This window comes from Zonotrichia leucophrys, chromosome 1 (assembly GCF_028769735.1).
Source record: "Zonotrichia leucophrys gambelii isolate GWCS_2022_RI chromosome 1, RI_Zleu_2.0, whole genome shotgun sequence".
NCBI lineage: Eukaryota > Metazoa > Chordata > Aves > Passeriformes > Passerellidae > Zonotrichia > Zonotrichia leucophrys.
Genome location: NC_088169.1, coordinates 88,930,603 through 88,952,334, shown reverse-complemented (window position 1 = coordinate 88,952,334; position 21,732 = coordinate 88,930,603). Strand labels below are relative to the sequence as shown.

The window sequence follows — 21,732 nt, the reverse complement described above, 5'->3', positions numbered from 1 at the left end:
AAATTAATAAAAGGGAGGTTCTAACTCCTGTATTTTGTACTTCTAATGTGTTAGAGGGATTACACCTGGGGACACTCATTAGGAAAAAAAGAACCAAAAATCCCAGTATTTGCCAGGAAATGCTCTGCAGGGAGGTCATTATTGCTGTCATTACCGTTACCATTCCAGTCACAGTCCCTTGTAGTATTCAACACTCCTTAAGCTGTGCACTTGCCTGGAAGTTTTTTTTGTGCATCCTTTTTATTCTGTATTCCTGCTTGAAACAAGTTGAGCAGGGCGTTGCTGAATGCCAGAAGGGCACACACTAGTATGAATGCATTGAGGAGGAGTAGGTGCTGGCTCATAATGCTGTGTTTAGGAGAAAAAATTCCAAGGCATGTGATGAAGCACGAAATCGATGGTATTGTGTAAAAAGTACATTTTTCACACAGGTACTGAGACAAATGCAGCCTTCAGGCAGGTCAGGGGGGTTGCAAGAGTTTACACATGGCTGAATTTGGCTGCCTGTGTTAATGTCAGTAATCCGTTATTTAGTGTAAATGTTGTTCATGTTTTTGTACCAACATTATAACCCTTCCATAACTCTGTTATTACCAGTGTTGTTCTCTCACTTGAGTTGTCATTAACAAAAGCAGCAATTGAGAAATGCACACGTTTTGTAAAACTGTATTCCCATCTTAAATACAAAAGAGAAAAAAAAAACAACTTCTTTCCAGTTTCCGATGGTCTGTGGTATTTGTACTATTATTTCAACTTACATTCACCCTTAAATATTTTACTTTTGAACGTGTGTCCAGCGGGCGGGATGATGCTGTCAGGCGCGGCAGCTGGGGCCGTTTCCAGGACAGGGAGGTGTCCGAGTGGAGCACGGCTCCCTCCGCACCCCGCGGCCTTTGGGAGCGCGGCCGCGCCGGGTGCGCCCCCGGGGCGGGGCCCAAGACCACGCCCCTCGTTGTATGGCCGCGCCCCCTCAGAGTCTCCCCTCCCGTCTGTTCCGGCCCTCGGGGGCGCGAGGAGAGCACAGCGCAGCGGCGATTGGCTGCCCCGCCCCTGCCCCGCGCTGATTGGTGGGAGCGCCGGCCCGGCGGGATCGGCCGGTTCAAAGGGCGGGCGCGGCTGTGCCGCCCGGCCATGGAGGCCGTGCTGTGCTCCGAGCACGGTGAGGGGCGGCCCGCGGGCCTCCGTGGGGGGCGGTGTATGGGGGGTTCGGTCTGACCAGTTCTGTTCTTCTCCGCGCCGCAGGGTCCCTCTGCTTCCTGAAAACGGGCGTCCGCGATGGCCCCAACAAAGGGAAGAGCTTCTACGTGTGCGGGACGCAGGGCCCCGCTGCCTGCGGCTTCGTCCTCCCAGCGCAGTAGGTGCAGGGCAGGGGCGGCAGGAGGGGGACGATGAGTCAGGGGACACACTTGGCTGTCCTGGGGCAAGTTCGCTGCTGTGTCAGCAGTCGCAAACTTGTTTTCTTACGTAGCCTTTTTTTTGTCGCAAGTGATTGCTTTGCGGTGGCAGTTTCCTGGGCTGTTGGTCTTGGCTGTATTCTTCCGCTTCTCCTTTCCTCCCTTCAGGGTTCCTGCTTCTTACTGCTTGATCCATGAGGGGTGCGTGGTGGAGCTGCAAGTCCTGGTTCAGCAGCCGGACAGAGATGAATACCAGTAAGTTCCTCAAATTTTTAAAAAACCGAATGTCTGCCTTCAAACGGGTTAAAACTGTGTTCCTTTTTCCTTCTTTATCGTATGTTCAGTGCTTAAAATAATGTTCTCAAATGTTCAGTGCTTAAAATAATATGTTCTCAAACTGATTCTGTGCAGTCGTTTAGTCATTTACGTCAGAAAAGCTTGCATCCTGTGATTAAGTAGTTTTTCTGTAATGAGGATTTAACGTCCACCTAAGCTGTACCTACGTTCTGTGGGAAAGGAGGCCCATTATTTAGAGTATCTCATTTTTATGGCATCTTTGAAGACTTACTTTGTAGGATGCTGCCTCTTAAAAATAAAGATTATTATTCTTAGGATCAGGAGGCTTTTAGCTCTCTTTATTATTTATGAACAAGTGAGAGAGTTGAACTACCAATCATTCAAAGTGAAAACAGGGGTTTGTTGCACATGTTGAAACAAATGGTGTTGGCGAACCAGAGAGAACTTGCAGTTTCCTTCTAGAATTGAAGAGAATATTTGAGCCCTGAGGCCTTCACTTACCCTGCTTCCTAATGTTTGCCACTTTTATTAGCAGTTACATCCAATAGTATAAACCTGGCTCATCAGATAATGTTTGTTTTTAACAGACTTGAACATGGTTCTGTGATTGGATTCATCCAAACTCAGCATCAAATTCCCCAATGTTAGTTCTTATAAAATACTTGCAGCAATCTTGGTTGGCTGCTAGTTTTAAAAAAGAGTTGTTATAAAGATGAGGTAGCCTGTGCAGTGTAACTAAAAAAAGAGTTGTTTCCTTGCACCTTGAAATCTAAGATGCTTCTAAGACTTTAAACATAGACAGTATTTTTGCCTGAGCAGTTACTCTGATATTGCTAAAATTTAGAAAAACCTCTAACCCTAGGAATCTTTATTCAGAGCACGCTACTCGTGTAAAACCTCTGTTGCTAGTGTTCACAGCCTTTTGTTATGCAAAGGTCTGGAGAAAAAGTACAGACTTATAGAACTTGTCTGTGATGTTTTTGGTGCAAAGTACTTTTAAAATAATGCTTAGAGCTTCTTCATTGGCTCCTGGGATTGAAATCTTGTTTTAATCCTTGGTAGGTTGTTTTACCGATGCCTTAAGAGTAAGTTGAATGGGAAGAAATGGTGTGGAAGCTTCCCATGGCAGGTAAGAGTGTTTTGTTTGCATTATAGTATCACCTTACTCCAGCATGGCTTTTCATTCCATATACCATAATCACCTCTGAAACTACTTAGTGGGAGATTTTATAATTTCCAGTCAAGAAGTGTATCAGGCCTGCTGTCCTCTAGATGTGATTTCTCTTTCTTCTGAGTTCTGTGAAGTACTCAGTATTCTTCAGTCTTAGAAGCTTGGATTTGATTTCTAGCTTTTTTTCTAGAGATTGTGCTATTGGGACTTGATCCCAGAAAACAATGGGAATTGCAAAAAAAGTAGAAAACCAGATTTTGTTTTGGATTTCTTATGAAATATTATCCTGATTCTGTTAAAATGATAGGAAAGATGATCTTGGTAGAGGATGAAGTCTTGCTTGAGGTGATAAGGTTGTGTGTGTTATTAACAGGCTTTAATAATTTTTACATTAGCATTTACTGCCATGTACATATTGCAGGATCCAAAAGCTAACAAAGTGTCAAACCCCTTGGAATCCCAGCCCAGAACAGTACCTTTCTTCAATCCCGCTAGCCAAAGAAATCCATTCAAAGTGCTAGATGAGAATCAGGCACCATCATCCTGGAAACAAATGAAGCAAAGAAATGGAGAAGAAATTAAAACAAAAGGAGCTAAAGCAGAGAATGAGAGTGTGCTGGTATCACATAAAGAAAAGAAATTGACCTCTGAGTCCTCCATAGAGACAGTACCTCTGGAAGAGCTCAAAAATAAAAAGAAATCATCCACAGGAAGTAAAAGTGACCCAGAACTTCAGGAGACTACAGTGTCTGAATCCAAACTTTGCCTTTCTGAGACTAGGAAAGGGAAAAATACACTTTCAGAGGAAGAGAAGTATGGTGGCAGTGCCAGGGAATCCAAGAAGCCTTCTGATTGTGTGGAGAAGGAGCCAGGCACAAGATCAAAATTCTTACCGCTAAGTCTTGGAAAGCAAAGTACAAGTACCAAGCCTCCAGGAAAGGAGCAGCTTGGAGAAAAAAGCTTAAAAAGTTGTAGGGACAAAGACACAAGAAAGAAAGATTGCAATGGTCAGAACAATGGTGAAATGACACCAATGTCTAAGGAATATGCCCCTTCCCCAGCAGGAGTACAGTCAGCATCGGAGTGTGCTGCCCTGAGGGGAAGGGCAGAGGCAGAGCTGCCCAAGGCACAACTCAGGCCAGGGCTGCCACAGTCTCCTGGTGAAGCCTCTGCCAGTGATAGTGATAAAGAAGAATTTGTTTGTTCCTCATCGGGTGAAAGTAAACCTGAGAAATCAGTTGAGATTCCTTCAGGAAAATCAGGAAAGAGTGTGCAGGGGACACCTTTGCCAGGAGCAGCAGCATCGTATCATATGGAAGGACCCCAGGACCCTAAAGTGCTTCATAACCGTCTTCTACTTGAGCTGAAACAGAAAAAGGTCATTGTTGCACCTATTATTTGGGGGTTTTATTGTTCTGTTTTCAAGGTGATTTTTGTTACTCATGACAGGCATCAGAATATGTCTCCTCACAGCAGAAACTCAAAATGGGGCTTAGGAAGATGTGGCATGGAAGGCAATTCAGCCTTTGTACAGACTGGTTGTAATAAGCAGATAGAAACCAATAACTTTGGCGGTAGTACAATCTTCTGCATTTGGGGATGCTCAGTTTTGACCCACCTGAGGTTGTGTCTTGCCTTTTACTCTGAAAATAATTTGCATAAAATGGAATAGTGCACAGCCAGTTTAACCTTGGTAAATAAATGGCTGTCTCTTGGCCTTGTGCAGTAGGAGTGATTTAGCTATGAAAGCCGACATTGGGGTGAAATAACCTACGTGCCTGTTTGCTTTTTTTTTTTTTTTTTTGAAAATTGCCAATCACTGTGTTTTACAGTTTTCATTATGACCCCCCCCCCCCACCTTTTTGTCTGGAGTTCAGAACAGAACTTTGAAATGAAGTCAGAACTGTTTGTGCAAGCATAGAGAGAAAGGTGCAAGTAGGTTAAATATGTTGAATGTTTTGAGAGGTGTTAAGACTGTCTGACTCACCTGACTGCCTGTTTCATAAAAAGGAGGAATTCCTGTGTCCTTCCATATTTTCTAATGAAACACTCACTATTAGTTAGTTTTCTAAAGAACCCTAATGGTTAGTTTATTTTCTCCTAAAAGACTATTTAATTGCACTGAATGGCACTTGAAAGCTTTTGGAGACTACAGAACAGTATTTAAAAGCAAATTAAAATAGCCTAGGATTAGTTCTTTTTAGACTTCTGACCTGATTGTTCTGTGTTGGCAGAGAGTTTGGTGACCACACTCAAGTTTTGGTTTCTTTCTTTTTTGCAGAGTACCTTGGCTACAGTGAATGTTCAGATGCTGCCAGATAAAGGGGAGCGCTTATTAAAGCAAGTGCAGGATTTGGAAGCTGCACTCAGTGCTCTTAACATTTCAGCAGCAGATACTAGTGAAAAAGGTAGGGCTAATTTTTTTTTTTTTTGTTTCTCCAGAAGTTTACAAAACAGTTTGTCTTAAAATAGTTGTTAATATGCAAGAAGCATAGCATATACTTATATATGGCTTGTGGTCTATAAAACGTTTGTCTGTTGAGATTTACTGAAGAGGAAAATTGTTAATTGCGAAGTACGTGCCTGGGAGCTGATGAACAGAGCAACTCAAATGTTTCCTCTGTAATGTAGTGGCTTCCCAAGGGAATTTCCTCCTACCCTTAGGATCTAGGTTTCCAGCTTTGGCTACATGACTGAAACAGGTATCTCTATGAGAACATGCCAGTGAAGTGTTCACTCCCTCTGTTGCATTGTGGATCTGTGTTGTTCATGCATGTCGTTATCACTGAATATTCCAGTTACCACATTAAAAATGAGTAGCTTCCAGTGTGCCATTTCTGAGAGAGAAAAGCTCATGATCTCTCTTGGCTCATTTGTTCTTGGATATATAGTTTTTGTGTCCAAAATATAGACAAGAGACACGGCTTCAATATTGATTAATTATCTGGGAACAGGGAGCAAAACTGACCTTGTTTGCACTACTCTGATCACAGCTGCAGAATTCACTGTGTTGCTGTAAACCACATACTGAGGCTGCAGCTGGACACATTGCCTGTCACAGCAGCAGGCTGAGAGCACGTGTTCGTAGTTGCAGTAGCTCAGGTGATGTGGTAATCTACTATTAAACTGGTGTCACCACTTCATAGTATTTTCCAAGTAGACTGTTGGGCAAAATGAAGGCTCTTGGCTGGGCTATAGAGCAAGGCCCTTGAGATTCACTGTCCAACCTTTTCTGCCTGTGACTCCTTTCTCCTTAAGGGCAGGATAGCACAAGCAGCAGCTGCTGTGAAGAGTCTTTATCTAACCCAGTTGGCAGGCCAGGTGGTACAAAGTCGATAGCACCTCTCCTGCTTCAGGATCCTACAGCAAAGGCCTCTGCTGGCTCACAGAGTCACCTCTCAGTTGCTGCTACTTTGGGTTCCAGTGGCCAAAGTTTTGGAAGTAAGTATAGAAAGACTTTGCTATTACAGAGAACCCAGTTAAGTACTATTTCTGAAATAATCCTGCAACTTGTGGATACATGTGAGAGTACTAAGCCTGTTTTGTTGCTGCATACTGCCCCTCAGGCATCTGTAGCCACTGAAGTCAATCTCTGGGGTGAAAGATCTGTTTGGGAAAGTTAGCTTTGTAAACATATCTCTGGTACTGTATCTTTGCAGTGAGTGTTGGTGTGCAGAATCTGTATGGGGGAAGAATGACAGAAGACCGAATCAGGGCTGTACACAGTGCCACATTTGAGGCTATTAATCATCTTCACAAATCTCTAGAATCTTGTCCAGCAGAGGAGACAGCAGCTGAAGATCCCGCTGGACTGAAGGTGGGCTGGCAAGGACAGAAGCTGTCATGCTGATGAATGAATCACAATGAGTGGTACCCTAGAGCATTCCTTCCTTCCCACTTTGACATACTTTGCATCCTGCTGGAAGGAGATACAAACAACACGGATGGAACTAAATAAGAGTATGTGACTGGCAGAACAGAGGTGTGAGGAACAGGCTGAGAACTTCATTTTTCATTCTTCCTGATGAGCTATAAGAAATAATCTTTCAAAAAAGGTTTGCAGGTGATTACGTTCATGGAATGTGATGAACTCTGGAGTAGTTCTGATCTGTTTGAGGTTATATACAAGGTATTGGAACAAAGGCACGTGCCTCTACAGGATGGTGTGTAGATGCATATATGTTGTGTCACTTGTCACATTGTCTTGGGACCTTTTCAGTGGTGGAGAAGGCCACTGAATGTCCTGTGGTGGTAGTATGTAGTCCCTCTTCCTGTTTTAGGAGTCTGTAGGGGGTCTTAGACTTGGTGAGAAAAGGGGAAGTGTTCTCAATCCCTTTCCTTGACAGTGGTAGCTGTTGGTAAGCAAGGCAATCTGGGGTGGATTTTCCCGCTGAACAAGCCCTTGTTATCTGCTCTCTGAGAGCACTCGGAGGCATTAGGCTGGTTAGTGCAGGAAACATTAGGAAGACCCACATATGGCACTGCTTGCCTCCTGTCTGCAGAAGTTGCTTACCTGGGGTATCACAGCCCCTGTGGAAAAAGATCGGTTAGGTAAACTCCTTTTAGTAGGATTGTAGTAAAACAGTTGAACATGGCAATTGGTACAGGAAGCAGAAGTGTCTAAATTTTGCCAGGTATTTCCTTCAAATCCTCTCTCACTCACCCCCTCAGGTCCCACTGCTGCAGCACCAGAAACAGGCGCTCTCGTGGCTCCTCTGGAGAGAGAGTCAGAGGCCGTGTGGAGGAATTCTGGGTGAGAAACAGAATGGCAAAGTGGATTTTGTGGGGCAGATCTATGGCCAATAACTGGATATTTTGTAGACATGTCAAAAGGGCTTGTTTTCTGTGCCCTATTACCAAGTACAGGTATTAACCAATTACTAAATCATATGCTGACATTTTCATCTGTGTATTTTTGATTTTCTGGGTTCCCCAGGACACTTTCTGTTGTAGTATTTCACTCAGTGTAGATCCAAGGGGGCTCATTTGTGCAGGTGATAACTTGCGTGCATCTTTTTGCAGCGGATGACATGGGCTTAGGGAAGACTTTAACCATGATTGCTCTCATTCTGGCCCAGAAGCAGCTGAAGACAGAGAAAAGAAAGGAGACATTAGAAATATGGCTATCCAAAAATGGTATGGATTTTTTTTCCATTCTACAACACATACATTATGATGAAGTGCCATCTGAAATGCCTAAAGCATTGTAGGTTGTAGAGCAACACACTGTATCTGTGCTCATATTTCTTCTGCAGGAAGCTTTCATTTGGCTAAATTGTACTGTGCCTCCTTACATGGCCTTTCTCTGATCAGGGTCATTTTTGTCTCCCAGTGGATGTGTAGGATTTTCTGACTCATTACTTTATATTGTTTGGAGATTTATTTTTTTTTTTACTGATTTCCTGAAATAGTTAAAGCCAGCATCTCACAGAATCACAAGATGGGAAGAGACCTTCAGGGTCATCAAGTCCAACCTGTTCCCTGCCACCTCAACTAAATCATGGCACTGAGTGCCACATCCACTCTTTTTTTAAACATATCCAGGCATGGTGACTCCACCACCTCCCTGGACAGACCATTCCGCTACTTTATCACTCTTTGTGTGAAAAACTTCTTCCTAATATCTAACCTGTATTTCCCTTGATGCAGCTTGAGACTGTGACCTCTTGTTCTGTATGTTGCTGCTTGGAGAAACCCCCACTTGACTACAACTACCTTTCAGGAAGTTGTAGAGAGTGATATGTTGGGTTTGCAAAAGATTTCACAGTTTTTTTAAACATATGTGTAGTTTTCATAGGGACTTCAAATAGTTACTACTCACCTCTCTGTAACTGATCTTTTTTCTTTCCAACTCTCCCCCAAAGATCACTTTTATCTTGTCCACAGACACAGGGGATGTTAGTGCTTTTTTAAAGAGTATTGCTTCTCTGTCCACAGTTTGTACTGTCTGTATCCTCATGAAATTGGTTGGACACTCTTCTCAATTGCAAATTTCCAAAAATTCTCTCTTTGTTCTAGTCTAATGTGAAGACAGTGAAACCTGTCTGTAATATTTTCTTTTAGACTTCACTGTTATCCCTTCCCATGGCACTTTAGTTATTTGTCCTGCATCCTTGATCCATCACTGGAAGAAAGAGATTGAGAGACGTGTGGTCTTTGGCAAACTGAGGGTCTATCTGTACCACGGGGCAAATCGAGATAAGCATGCAGAGGTGTAAGTGCTAAACCATAAATATGACCAAGAAAAACAAAATATGATGTAGCAAGAGACACTGTTTATCAAAATTGAAATGAAAGTGGATGTAGAATGATGGGAGAATGTGAAGTATTAAAATGTGGAACGTCCAGAAAGTCAGACTGATGTGTGCTATCAAGGTGGGCTTAGTAAAATGTTTATGGCCTGTGCCCATGCTCAGTGGTTCTGGTGGAGGCTGTTGTTGCTTTTGATATCAAAAAAAAGGTGTATATTCTCCAGAAGATCTCTTGCTTGTAAAGACTGTCAGTGGCAGTTTCTTCCATGCTTGTGCTTGGTAGTTGTATTTTTTATCAGTGATGTGTATAATTCAGTGTATTTTCGAGATCTCTTCAGGCGATGCTGAGCAGTATTCCTGGGTGCCAGGCTCTAAGTACAGCTCATGCCATGTGGTGTGCATTCTAATCAATGGGCTTTTCCTGTCGTCTTGAGCTTGATGTGTCAACTTCCAGTATCCTTAAAATGGGGACAATGTGTTTTTCCTGTTTAACTGCAATGAAGCTCAGTTTTCTATAAAACTCGGAGTTTCAGCTTGTGTAGCACTGTGTTGTTCTTAAATGCATTCTTCAGCATGCATTTAGTCTCTCTAGCAAAAAAAAATTCTTATTGGTTCTTGTTCCTATTTACTACTTTCTTTTAATTCAGGCTTTCTGGATATGATGTTGTTGTCACAACCTACAGCCTTCTCTCCAAGGAGACTCCCACAACCAAAGAGGAGGGGGAAGTCCCTGCTCAGGACCATGATGTGGAGGTGAGAAGCCATAATGTCTATAGGGAATTGCCTTAGTTTTGTTCTGAGGTGTTACAAACCATTGTTGTTTGAAGTAGCACCTTATATGTGCTACAGTGAGCAGCAACTTGATTTATTTTTTTTTCATAAGCTCTTGTTGATTATTTTTGTAAAAGCAAAGTGATGAGAGGAAGTGCTGTGGAGCAAGAACAGATATATTCACAATATATATGTTCTGTGGAATTATAGAATATGTTACATTGAATTCAGACAGTTGAAATGTCTTAAGAAGTAATTTCAAGAATGCAATGATGAATCTCATTCTCCTTTTGAGGTGAAGGAGTAGTAGAATCTTCTGTTTGTTGCTTGAAGCGCTAATGCTACCTCAAACTACCAGAAACCTCAGGCTCTGGGTTAGTCTGAACTGAGACTGAGGCAGCTTCCATGCTGCCTTGAAGAAACAGCAGTGTGCTGGCTGGGCTATGAAAATAATGATGTGATTGCTGAGTGCTGACTGAAATGACTACACAGTGTAGAGGAAGTCTCTTGCTGTCTCCTACCTACTGCCCAATTTCTAGATGTAGCTCTTGAAGAAAACAGAACTTGGAATTTTCTGAAATTTCTAGTGGCATCTATAAAAGTTTGAGGATCAGAATAATTATATGTGGTCCTTCATCTCAGCATAGCAAAACTTTACTGTTATGAAACACCTCTTTAAACAACAACATTTTTATAAGATAAAATGTTAAAAGCATGAAAATGAACAAAATACTAGAAATTGTTATTGAGATCAGGCAAATAAGTTAGTTTTTGGCTTATAAACTTTAAACATGGAAGCTTTAAAGAGATGATTTTTTGAGACCGTTTAGTACATGACAGTAAGAACATAAACTGCTGCTGACTAACATCACAAAAATACTTTGTGCTGGAAAAATGTGTTTGCCAGTGCCTCCTTAGAGAACCTAGGTTTTGATTCAGATTATAGTCTGCTTTTTCTTTCAGAGTGGATCATCTCCCTGTTCCCCTTTGCTCAGGGTAGCTTGGGCTCGAATTATATTGGATGAAGCTCACAATATTAAAAACCCACGGGTTCAGACCTCTATAGCTGTGTGCAAATTGAGAGCCAGTGCCAGATGGGCTGTCACTGGTACGCCAATACAGAACAACTTGCTGGACATGTACTCTCTGCTGAGGTGAGCTGGCTGCATGAGACACATGGGCAGGGATCCAGTTTTAGTAATTCTTCTCTGATGAAGTGCTGAAGTTGTTTCTAAGTTTGAGATGTGTCTAAGATATGTGGAGTAGTGGGATTGGTTATATTAATGGTTAGCACCATTAGGTAGTAGGATTAGTTATATTAATGGATTGCAAAGGCTGTGGTGAGGCATTGCAAAAGTCTGACCATGTGTCTGCTATTGCATGTAGCTTTTCTGCCTCCATGGAGAACAAAGGGGAAGTTACCTTGGATCTCCTTTGTCTTCAGGATGAGTATGCACAAAACCAGTTTTATGAACAGAGGTTTTTTTGAGTTAATCCGTGTTGTTACCAGGGTATCTTGGGGGGACCTTCTTAGAGTGTTGTGCTACGAGGGCATTGAAGGAAAGATTGAAACTTTGGATTCTATGAACAATGATAAACAGGTGCTCCTCATTGCTGAGGGAGGATAGGTTACAAGTGGTGTTGTAGAACCAGAGAGAACTTGCATTTGAAATTAATTTTGGATAATTGAAATTAACTGTCAAGTAAGAAGTTTGCTATTTTGAAATAACTGATGAATATGGTTTTTGGCAAGTTCATCTGGATGTCCTTTGTTTGCTGGTGATGCTTGAAGCATAATGGGCTAAGAGGAAGTGATGGGTACAGAATCAGAAAGAGGTACTTACAGTATTCGTGATGGTAGGACATCTAAGCAAAAACGTTATCACCACCATTACACTGGAAATTAATTACTGCTCCTTGGTCATGCAGTTACGGCATTTGGAAATGGTTTGTTTTGGTAGCAAGAAATTTGGTTCTGGTCACTCCAGAGTAAGTGAAGAACTCTTCTTCCCTTGGTATGAAGTCTCTTTCCTTCCTGTCACAGGTTTCTACGTTGCTCTCCTTTTGATGAATACAAAGTTTGGAAGTACCAGGTAGATAACAACACAAGGAAGGGAGGGGAGAGGCTAAGCCTGTTAACCAGGAGCCTCTTACTGCAGAGAACTAAGGACCAGCTGGATTCAGCTGGCAAGCCCCTGGTAAGAACTTCAGCCTCCAAAACTATACCATCATTCCATTGTTTTCCTTGCAGCAGACAGTTATTTACATGCATAAATTTGTTAATGGGTGGGGTTTCCCATCTGCTGCAGCCTCTTGAGCAAGAGAAGCAAATGTCTGTGGGATGATTTGGTTGCTTACCCAGAAAGCAGAATTATAGAAAATAATGAAACCTTTCAGTTATAAATCTCATATTATTTATATCAGACAAAAATATGCCAAGTAATTGCATATAGATGGCCACTTAGTGGAAAGTTAGTCTAGATCACTGGACTAGCCTGGGTCTGAGAACCCAAGCTGCCGCATGTCAAATGGACCCGGTGTGTACTGGAGCATTGGCTTTCTGCATTGCTTTTTACAAACAGTCTGTTAAATGGAATATTAGTTGTGGGTGTGTCTTAAGCCTTTAAAAGGTATAGTTTTAGTGTACTGTGTGATTTTGAAAGGGGAAATAAGGTACTTTAACAACACAAAAATTTATCCCTTTGTGGTAGTTGTTGCAGTCCATACATAGTATGAACTTGTTATTGGATGAGCTGGAATAAAGACTTTACTGTGAGTGTTAACCAGGCTCCTTGGAGTTCTGTGAGTGCCTGTTTTGTCATAACTGCGTTAATACGTTTGGCTTTAATGCACAAACAGCTTCTTCTGAGATTTAGAGTGTTTGTTGTGTTAAATCTTGGATTGCTGCTGTTTGTGATGCTCTCTAAGACTTGCACTACATACATCTGATCCTGTGAATTTTCACTTTAGGTATCTCTACCCCAGCGTAGAACGCAGTTGCATCAGTTAAAACTTACAGCAGAGGAGCAATCTGTGTACAATGTGCTCTTTGCACGATCCAGGTATGAATGTGGGTAGAGATATGGTATTTTGTGGGTTTGTTTCTTATTGATATGGAAATCAGAGGAGACATTCACTTCAGATGAGGAGAGCTTTTGGATAAATTCCTGTTAATTTTTTTCCCTTCTGATTTACCTGTCTAGTGTGTTTGAAAATACACTGCTTTTGTTCAGGTAGCAGGGAAAACTGATTAATTTCTTTTCTCCCATATATTCATGCCTTATATGAGCTTTGTATTCTAGCCTTACACTTAATCTCACTGATTTCAAGACTCCAAAGACTTGGAATTGCAACAAGTAGTTCTTAAATGATGAACTGTGAGCACCTGTAAATGAGAGAATTATCATCTTTGCTCTGTGATTCGTATACAGTTAGAAATTATGCTGGCCTCTCCAGATAGCTGTAATGCAAGCCAGCATCACTTTGTGTTCTCCTAGGCTTTTTCAGCAGTCTCCCTGTAAAGATTTTCCCTTCCTTTTAAATATGGATTTTAAAGTGTTCTCATATTTAAAAGGCAGACTTGCTTTCTCTTGTGATTTACAAAATGCATCTTTGGTTTTGATCAGACTCAGGTTAAACAAGACTGGAGTTTTTTGTGTGATCATTTTTGTGACTGAATGATTAATGAAACCTTCCTTACCTTAACACATCATCAGCTTGCTAAGCTCAGGTCCCTCTTGCCTTTTTTCTTGCTGTGAATCCCAGTGTCTGTCTTTTTTACAGGTCAACACTACAGTCATACCTAAAGAGACAAGAGCAGAAAAATGAAGACAGAGAGTATGATGGTGGTAACCCCTTTGAGAAAGGTTTGCACATGCCCTCCCCTAAAAACGTTTTCAGAAGTGGCTCTTAAGTGCACAGCTCAGAAGGGGGAACAGACCTGGGGTCAGGACTTAGGAATTCTTCAGAAAATACTCCCCTCATGTTCCAAAGACTTATACCTTAGAATACTAAGTGTGTTCTCATCATTGTGGCTCTGGGAAAATCTCTTAACCCTTCGGGGCCTAAAATTGCTTTTGAAATAAAGATCTAGTTGCTCAGATAACATATGTCAGCATTAGTGTATGGTATATCATACTCTGACTTGTGTTATCTTTTTTCCCTTTTTAACTTAAATTGGGGGTTGATGAGTTCCTATGTTAAATCAGGTATTTGCTAGCCTGTTCATTCTTGACTTCTCTTTGTGAACCTCTTCCTGGAGGTGCATGGGCAGTGCTCAGAAATGCTTCCAAGAGTTCCTGATATTTTGTCTTCCTTCCTTGGCAGTTGCACAAGAGTTTGGAGTCAGTCAAAAGGAATTTCTAGCAGGCTCACGAAGTGCCTCCCAGGTCTCAAGTACTGTCCATGTCTTGTCCATGCTCTTGAGGCTCCGTCAGTGCTGCTGCCATCTGTCCTTACTGAAAGTGGTAATTGCATTGTAGTGGTGTGGGGGTTTTTTAAAGTGTTTATGCAAGTTAACAGACTTGGTAACATCTTTGTTTCTCTTAGCTCTGAGATTATGAACAGAGTCAATTTTAGGACTCTCTGTTTTGAAGCCCAAGATGTTTTAGATGGGCTTACATTCTACTGAAGAGTTCCCCAGCATAACTTATATGGGCAGCTGTGTCTTTGAAAATACCTTTATTCAGACAAAACAGGAACTAGAATTTTAATGGTAAAAAAGTCTTAATCTTAACCTAGTCTCTTGAAAAGTGCACAAGTGTAGCCTGTTTCAAGGGCTTTTGTATTGGAGAGCTCTGTTAGTGCTTTGAAGTTGCCTTGCATGAAGCAGACTAATTTTTCAGTTCTCAGCTCTGAACTCATATATATATATAGCAGCTGTAGAGAGAGTTCAGCTGTTAGGTGAACAGGCAGGAATTTATGTGCTAACATCTGTAATCCTGCAGTTAAATGCTGAGGCACGGGGGAAGTCCAAGGAGACTGGACCACAGGAAATGGCTAAGCTCATATGCTTTCCATACACTGTCCCTTTTGGGGCAGAATAAAGGTCTAAAGGAACTGTTTGATCCAGTAGTGTTTCTTAATTGTTCTGTCTTCATATTGCATAGCATCCTTCAAACCCAGTGTCCTCAGCAGATACTGTGCTGACTGGATCAGTACTGAATGTGATCTCAGACTTGACTGTGATCTCTTATTATTTTCCTTTCTTCCCACAGGCTCTGGATCAAGTTAACTTGAACAGTGAAGGCCTTGCACACTCCATTGAGGAACAGCTTGGTGCTTTGACACTGTCTGAGCTCCAGGCTCCTGATTCCAAGTCAACAGTCTACCTCAATGGCACAGCTTTTCAAACAGATATCTTTGATATCACCAGGGAGAGCACCAAGGTATTCATGTTGTGGCATTCTTACCTTCCTTGAGAAGCTTGGATTTCAGCACTTTGCCTCTTTAATGGTAATTGCAGATCAGGCTAAGTTGCCAACTGAGATGAAATCAGATTAATAGATTGATAGCCTGCTGAGCCCCTTCTGGGAGCTCCAACTTCTCACACGTTGAGCAGTACTTTTAGTAAAGCTGTGAGAATGTGATTACTGAAATTCTAAGTGAAAATCTTAACCACTGGATTCCCAGAAGCTCAGAAGAGCTTGTATGTGAAATCATGGTGCTTGTGATGAGCAAGAAAAAAGGGGTGGCGGCAAGAGGAGAGGTTGCAATAACTTCCCACAGGAAGGCTGGAATCCATAAGACAGGCTTGTATGATTTCATTTCCTGGCCCTGTTTTCTGGGGGGAGAGTGTTCTTGCCAATGACTATTAAAATCTCTTCAAACTCTAAACACAGAAGAAATTTCAGCTGAAAAGCTCTTTTGATCGCTTTTAGTAGAGAATATCCAAGCACAAGCTGGATTATGAGGGCAAGCAGACTAATGTTTTGAATTTTTTTTTCCTGTAGATAGCTCAACTCTTGGCCGAATTGAAAACTATTCAGAGTCACCCAGAGCCTCATAAAAGGTTAGCAACCATGTCCTTTTCTTTAGTCATAGTGATTGAGAGAAGCATATTGTTTCTTGACAACAGCAGAAATAGCTTAAAATAATTTAATAAAAAACTGATGGTATGATGAAATGATGTCAGTACTGCAGTAGTTGAACATAAGTCTTGAGGAAATAAAAAAAGTTTAAGACAAAAGAGGGGAGTTTAAGATACCGATAAGTGTAAGCATAAGGGAAAATGTGCGAGAAGTCTCAGGCCTTGAGGCCCAGGAAGACTATTCTCCAGAAGCAGGATTGGGAATAATTTTGTTGTGATGAGAAGTATTTGCCCACCCTACAAAAGAAATGGAGGACTAAAGTAGAGATTGAAACTGAACCTGGTAGAGATAAAGGAATGCATTGATCAGAGGACCTGTAGAAAGCTTTTTTCCAAAAAGTATTTTCCAAAAAGTCTTTTCCAAAAAGTATTCCCTTCATAAGAATGGGAGGACCAACATTGCTTTTGTACCCTTTCAAGAAACTATTAAACAAATTACTGCCTCATAAACTGTTTAGTCCAACAAACTGGAGAGTGAGAGGCTATAGTGAATCTAAATATGGTGTTGGTATTGATTTTTGTGATTTTCAGAAAAAGCTGTATTGTGACTCAGGTTTGTGGTTGGGAGGTGAAAATGTAAAATCCAAAAATAGAGGTGAAAGTTATAGACTTAATTTACATGAAGTTGATTGGTTATTAGTCTTTCATAGTAAGTTCTACCACTACACCTCTATTTCTGAATTGGAAAGGGGCTTGGCTGCAGTTTGCAGTGGGGAAGAGTGCCTGAATTGTTGTCTGCTTGGGTGAGACACTGCAATGACCAAACTGTTCCAGTAGTGAGTGCTGGTTGTGAACTCCCTGTTCTCTCTCCAGCGTGGTTGTCTCTCAGTGGACAAGCATGCTCAAAGTTGTAGCTGTGCACCTGCAGCGCCTGGGGCTGAAGTATGCCACAGTGGATGGCTCTGTCAATCCCAAACAGAGGATGGATGTGGTGGAAGAGTTCAATAACAATCCCAAAGGGCCTCAGGTATGCATTCAGGGCAGGGAAGTAGTCCCTAGCCCTGCTGTGAGCAGTTGTGATGTCTGACTCAGTGGTTGTAAACAGATTCCTCAACTCTCTTTTGGCCTTTGAAGGTAATGTTGGTCTCGTTGCTGGCTGGAGGCGTTGGCCTGAACTTGACTGGAGGAAACCATCTCTTTCTCCTTGACATGCACTGGTAAAGAGAAATACAAATTCCATCTTGGAGAGGATATGTAGGGCATGCTGCTTGCTTTGTCACTGGATGTAATGTTTGATGCAACTGGGTTAGGCAGGAGGTGTTTAGCTTATAGTTGGGGTTAGTGGTTAGTTGGGGGAAAGTGTTTTTACTGTGGCCTTCATCCAAAATACTGATTTTTTAATCCAGTGCTCACTGGCCAGAAATACAGTTCTCTAGGGGCAAGTGAAAATAGAGGAATATAGCAGCAATCCAGGTATGCAGCTCTGTATCACAAAATGCTGCCGGGGACTTGGCAGTCCCTGGCTTAATTTCTTGCAGTAATAGAAATGGTGCAGTAATGCCTACAGGCAGTTTGGCTTTAAATAAATCAATGGTGTTGAGTGTAGTCAGCAGCTGGGCACAGCTAGAGTACTTTGGGTTTTACATATGAGAAGAGTGTGTGCAAGCTCCTGATATTTGTGCTGTCTCATCAAAGTCACAATCGCGGGTGTTTTCAACTAAACATTACTCATGAGAACTTAAAAAGCAAACTAAATGTTTCTCATGCAAAACCAACTGCTATGTGGTAGCACTAAGGAGGTGCTTCCACAATATGGAGGTTACACCAACAAGTATTCCCTGTAACTTTATCAGATGGACCCACCTCTTATGTAAATATTCCTGAGTGATGTCCTTTTTCACTGGGGTTTGCCTTTTTGCTTCACTCTCTTTCCTTACCACCTACTCAGCTTTCTCTGAGTAGCAACTGTCGGCTTGGGGCTACGTGGACCAGTGGTCTCAGTCATGCAGTTGGCTTTCCCAGGGCAAAGGGAAGTACAGTCAGGGTGTCAGGCTGGCCATCAAGCTGGTAAACCTAAGGTAGCCTGGGAGCAGTTTTAGCTCTACAGAGGAAGAAAACAGGATTCCCTGGAGGCAGGAAAATGAGTATAAATGGTTTTGGTTTTTTTTTTTTTTTTTTAATTACCTTTTAGGAATCCTGCTCTGGAGGACCAGGCATGTGACCGCATTTACCGAGTGGGGCAGAAGAAGGATGTTGTGATACACAGGTCAGCATTTTACTTAGCAGAAGGAGGAGCTGCTGCTTATATACTGCCTGGCTTTAGTCAGTGAGATGAGACCTTGTTTTATCTACTTACAGCTAGACACAAGGTCTGACAGTGGCATTGAGATTTGGGCAGTGTGATAAACATGTTTTCATGTGTTCTGTGTGGCATTTGCATGCATGTTGCTGTCCTGGCAGCTAGCAGGGTTTCTTGTTTTTCAGCCTGGAGTATTGGGAATGTCCTGTTCGTTCCTGAGAACAGTTTGGGCACCAAAAGATTTCTCTTGATTGAGTGGACATTTTTTCACTGTGATCCCTAAGCCTGAACCTTTCTAGTATCACTAATAAAAAACACATAAAGCATTTCCAATAGGTGGCAAAATTGACTTTTATAAAAAGCATCTGTAACTAAGTACTGAGAGATTAAATTAAATGCACAGCACATTTAAAGACTTGAATCTAAAATGTTCTTTTGGGTACAATGTTTTTTGTATAATAGGTGCCATCACTTATCATGCAATAATTACAGGATTTTGTTGCACAATTGCTGTTACTTCAGATGACCTAAGTTGAGACCTGAAGTGCATCAGACTTATATTTTAAATGCTATCATGGTTGGATATGAGGATAGCTGTTTTCTGTTCAGAGCTTGTCGCAGTTTGAGACAAAATAGGAGGAAAATATTTTGTCAGTCACATAATTGACTAATTATTAATTTCTAAGTAAGATAAATGTTTTGAAATATACTGGGGAAGTGTTTGTATAACATTGATATTTTTTTCATAGCACTTGAGATGGTGTGGATTTGTTTTGTACTTTTTCAATTTTTTTTTTTTTAGATTTGTCTGTGAAGGAACAGTAGAAGAGAAGATCCTACAACTCCAGAAGAGGAAGAAAGGTCTTGCCCAGCAGGTTCTGTCAGGCAAAGGAGAAACCTTCACTAAGCTCACTTTGGCTGACCTCAAAATTCTCTTTGGCATCTAATTATCATTTGCAGTACCCAACAGAAGGTAACTTTTACCTGTGAGTAACTGCAGATTTCATCATAAGGCTTCTGTTCTCAGGTGGTCGTTTATTTTGAAGAAACAACTACATTTTTGTAACTGTTCTGGAGAGTTATCAACTTCAATAGCCAGTTTTAATATTGATCATTAACAAAAGTTAATAAAGTTTTAAGGTATTGTTTTGAAACAGTGGTTCTTGGTTTTCTCTGAATGCCTTCTACTTAGAACACTTTTCAGGACGGGAGATGCACAGGCGTAAGTGAAACATGAACAAGGAAAACACGTGAGGTGGGGAAGTTCAGAGGTTGCATGGTGAGGTTGTGTGGGCATGAAGAAAGAGGAAAAAAAATTGAGCGTAGTTCTATAAGACTATATACATTTTAGAATTTCAAGTAACAAAATTAAGGAAGGACTTAGAAGAATACTATCACTGTTAAGCTCATGAAAGCAAGGCACGGGATACACTTTTCATGGAGCAAAAGAAGGTATCGATTTATTCCCGTGTCTCTGTATATAGAGTTTTAAAGAACACCTTTGTCTGTCCCTGATTGGGCAGTAACAAGTTGTTACCCCTTATTGATTAGTCACTCAGTCCCCTGGTGTGTACATGCAGAAAGAGTTATTTGTGACATAGTTTCATTTTTCTACCTAAGGGTTGCAAAACCAGTTCATACAGGTGGTTAGTGTTTTTCACAATCCTAGAGTTTTTTCTCAGGAAAAAAAGCAGGAAAGTAGGTAGGTTTTCCACTGCTGCAGGACTCTGTTCTCACAGAGAGCTGTCAGCTTTCTCACGGCTTCTGTTGGCTCAAGTCAGGGTTCAGTGTGTAAGGCCTTTGGCCTGCTGTTCCACCAATACAAATACTTCACTTTCTCCTTTGTTCTTGAGGAGGACTTTTTCTATCCTGCTCAAAATATTTACTGAAGCAGGGACCTAGATTTCTTTTATGTTTCTATGAAACAGAACCTGAGTGCCTCATTGTTGTGGGGATTTTTTTGTGACTATTAGTTTTGAGGACATTCTGAAGTTGAAGGTGTAGCACCTATCTTTAGCTGCCATCTCAAGAACTGGCAAATTTCTGCTGCAAAGTGATGTGAATGTGTGGTTTTGGTATTAAAAGAAAAATTATTTTAAAGTACTAATAAATAAGTGACTTTGGTTTGCACAGTTATCTACAGATGTGAGCAAAACTGTATCTCTGATGTTAGTCCAGGTCTCTGGACTGCTCTAACATAAGCAGGTCTTTGTAACCCAAAAATCCTTGGTCTCTTGTGGAGGGCTGAGAGCTCCCTTCACTTGTGGTCACTGAGGTGGTGACAGAACTGTGGTTCCTGCTGCTGAGTGGTGTTTCAGGGTGGTCTGTCAGGGGTGCTTACACAATGCCTGGAGGCTGCAAGAGGCAGCCGGGATGCTCTGCTACCCTGGCATCGCTCTGCCGCTGCCGCGTCTGTTCAGGTGCCATAAACAATGCACCGTTTGTACTCGGGGGAACAGTGGGGTGCGCCCGAAGGGAAGTCGGACGGCCACAAAACAGCACGGTGGTCAGGATGGCCGAGCGGTCTAAGGCGCTGCGTTCAGGTCGCAGTCTCCTCTGGAGGCGTGGGTTCGAATCCCACTCCTGACATGATGTTTTCTCTTTGCACCCTGTGAGGTGCTGTTTTGATGAGTGGTCACGCCAAACGCGGGTGGGTGTGGACGGGGCGCCATTCCTGCGCAGCCACGCGTGGGCGAGCGGAGGAGGTAAGTGCGCCAGGCGCACGCCTGGTGCCCACGCATTTGCGGTTCCATTCAGTGCAGGCGATTCCATCGCGGACTGGCTGGGTTGGGATTGGTGGGACGGCGGCCGCGCGGGTCGTGTTTAGTACCGCCCTGGCTGCAGTCCGACATGTGCAATGCTGATAGACTAAGAGAATGATTGGGCCGGTTAGCTCAGTTGGCTAGAGCGTGGTACTGATAACGTCAAGGTCGCGGGTTACGATCCCCGTATGGGCCACTACGTTTTTGACTTCGTGTTAAGGGCTGCTGGTGCGGCTTCTCCCCGCGCTCCTTGGACCCATCAACAGAAGCGGAGGAGAACTCCGCACTTTTGGAGGTGCCCAAACCCGGCCGTGGTTGTCTGCAGAGCGGGGTAAAAGCTGCCGCAGCGGAGGTTACGATTTGATTAGCCGGGGCTGATGCTTATGGAGGGTAGTATCCTGCTGGACGTGAGAAAGCGAGGGGCTGAAGGAAAGGCATTGTCCAGGGCTGACTTCTCACGGGCGGTCCCCGCAGGAGGGCGTAGCCCGATTTCCTGTAGGAAACGACACGGGCCGAAATCCCCGTCTGCGCTAGGGGGCGGCACCTGGGTATAGGGGGACCCCTCCATCTCTGCGGTGGAAGTGATAAAACGATCGGCGCCGTGCCCAATTTATCCCGCTAGAGGGCAGACACGAGCAACTCGAGCTGCGCTGGGCTGCTCCGAGCATGGGATAAGTGGGAAGAAAGCCAGCCAGGGGACAGAGGCGGCTCCTCCAAAATGAACTTGCGGGAAACGCCGAGGATAACCCAGGCACCGCT

At 42.6% G+C, this 21,732-nt stretch overlaps 1 protein-coding gene and 3 non-coding genes across 4 annotated transcripts in view; 3 read left to right on the top strand and 1 right to left on the bottom strand.

Moving 5' to 3' along the window:
- Positions 1-1,090: 1,090 nt before the first annotated feature.
- TTF2 (transcription termination factor 2) lies at positions 1,091-19,304 on the top strand. Its single transcript, XM_064721513.1, has 23 exons — positions 1,091-1,159; positions 1,243-1,354; positions 1,563-1,649; positions 2,754-2,820; positions 3,284-4,240; positions 5,144-5,270; positions 6,121-6,303; positions 6,522-6,679; positions 7,534-7,615; positions 7,885-7,998; positions 8,926-9,076; positions 9,761-9,866; positions 10,848-11,038; positions 11,929-12,082; positions 12,855-12,946; positions 13,668-13,750; positions 14,211-14,350; positions 15,101-15,271; positions 15,836-15,894; positions 16,786-16,939; positions 17,047-17,129; positions 18,104-18,178; positions 19,014-19,304. The coding sequence occupies exons 1-23, from the start codon at positions 1,132-1,134 to the stop codon at positions 19,156-19,158; spliced, it is 3,519 nt and encodes a 1,172-aa protein (XP_064577583.1). The 5' UTR covers positions 1,091-1,131; the 3' UTR covers positions 19,159-19,304.
- A 1,413-nt stretch (positions 19,305-20,717) lies between these two features.
- On the top strand, positions 20,718-20,800 carry TRNAL-CAG (transfer RNA leucine (anticodon CAG)). Its single transcript has one exon. It is a non-coding gene; the product is annotated as a tRNA-Leu (tRNA).
- A 294-nt stretch (positions 20,801-21,094) lies between these two features.
- Positions 21,095-21,169, top strand: TRNAI-GAU (transfer RNA isoleucine (anticodon GAU)). The gene has a single exon. It is a non-coding gene; the product is annotated as a tRNA-Ile (tRNA).
- Positions 21,170-21,722: 553 nt separating this feature from the next.
- TRNAT-AGU (transfer RNA threonine (anticodon AGU)) overlaps positions 21,723-21,732 on the bottom strand; it is a 74-nt gene continuing 64 nt past the window's right edge. The window contains exon 1 of the tRNA in view: positions 21,723-21,732. This exon is cut by the window's right edge and continues 64 nt beyond it. This is a non-coding gene — a tRNA (tRNA-Thr).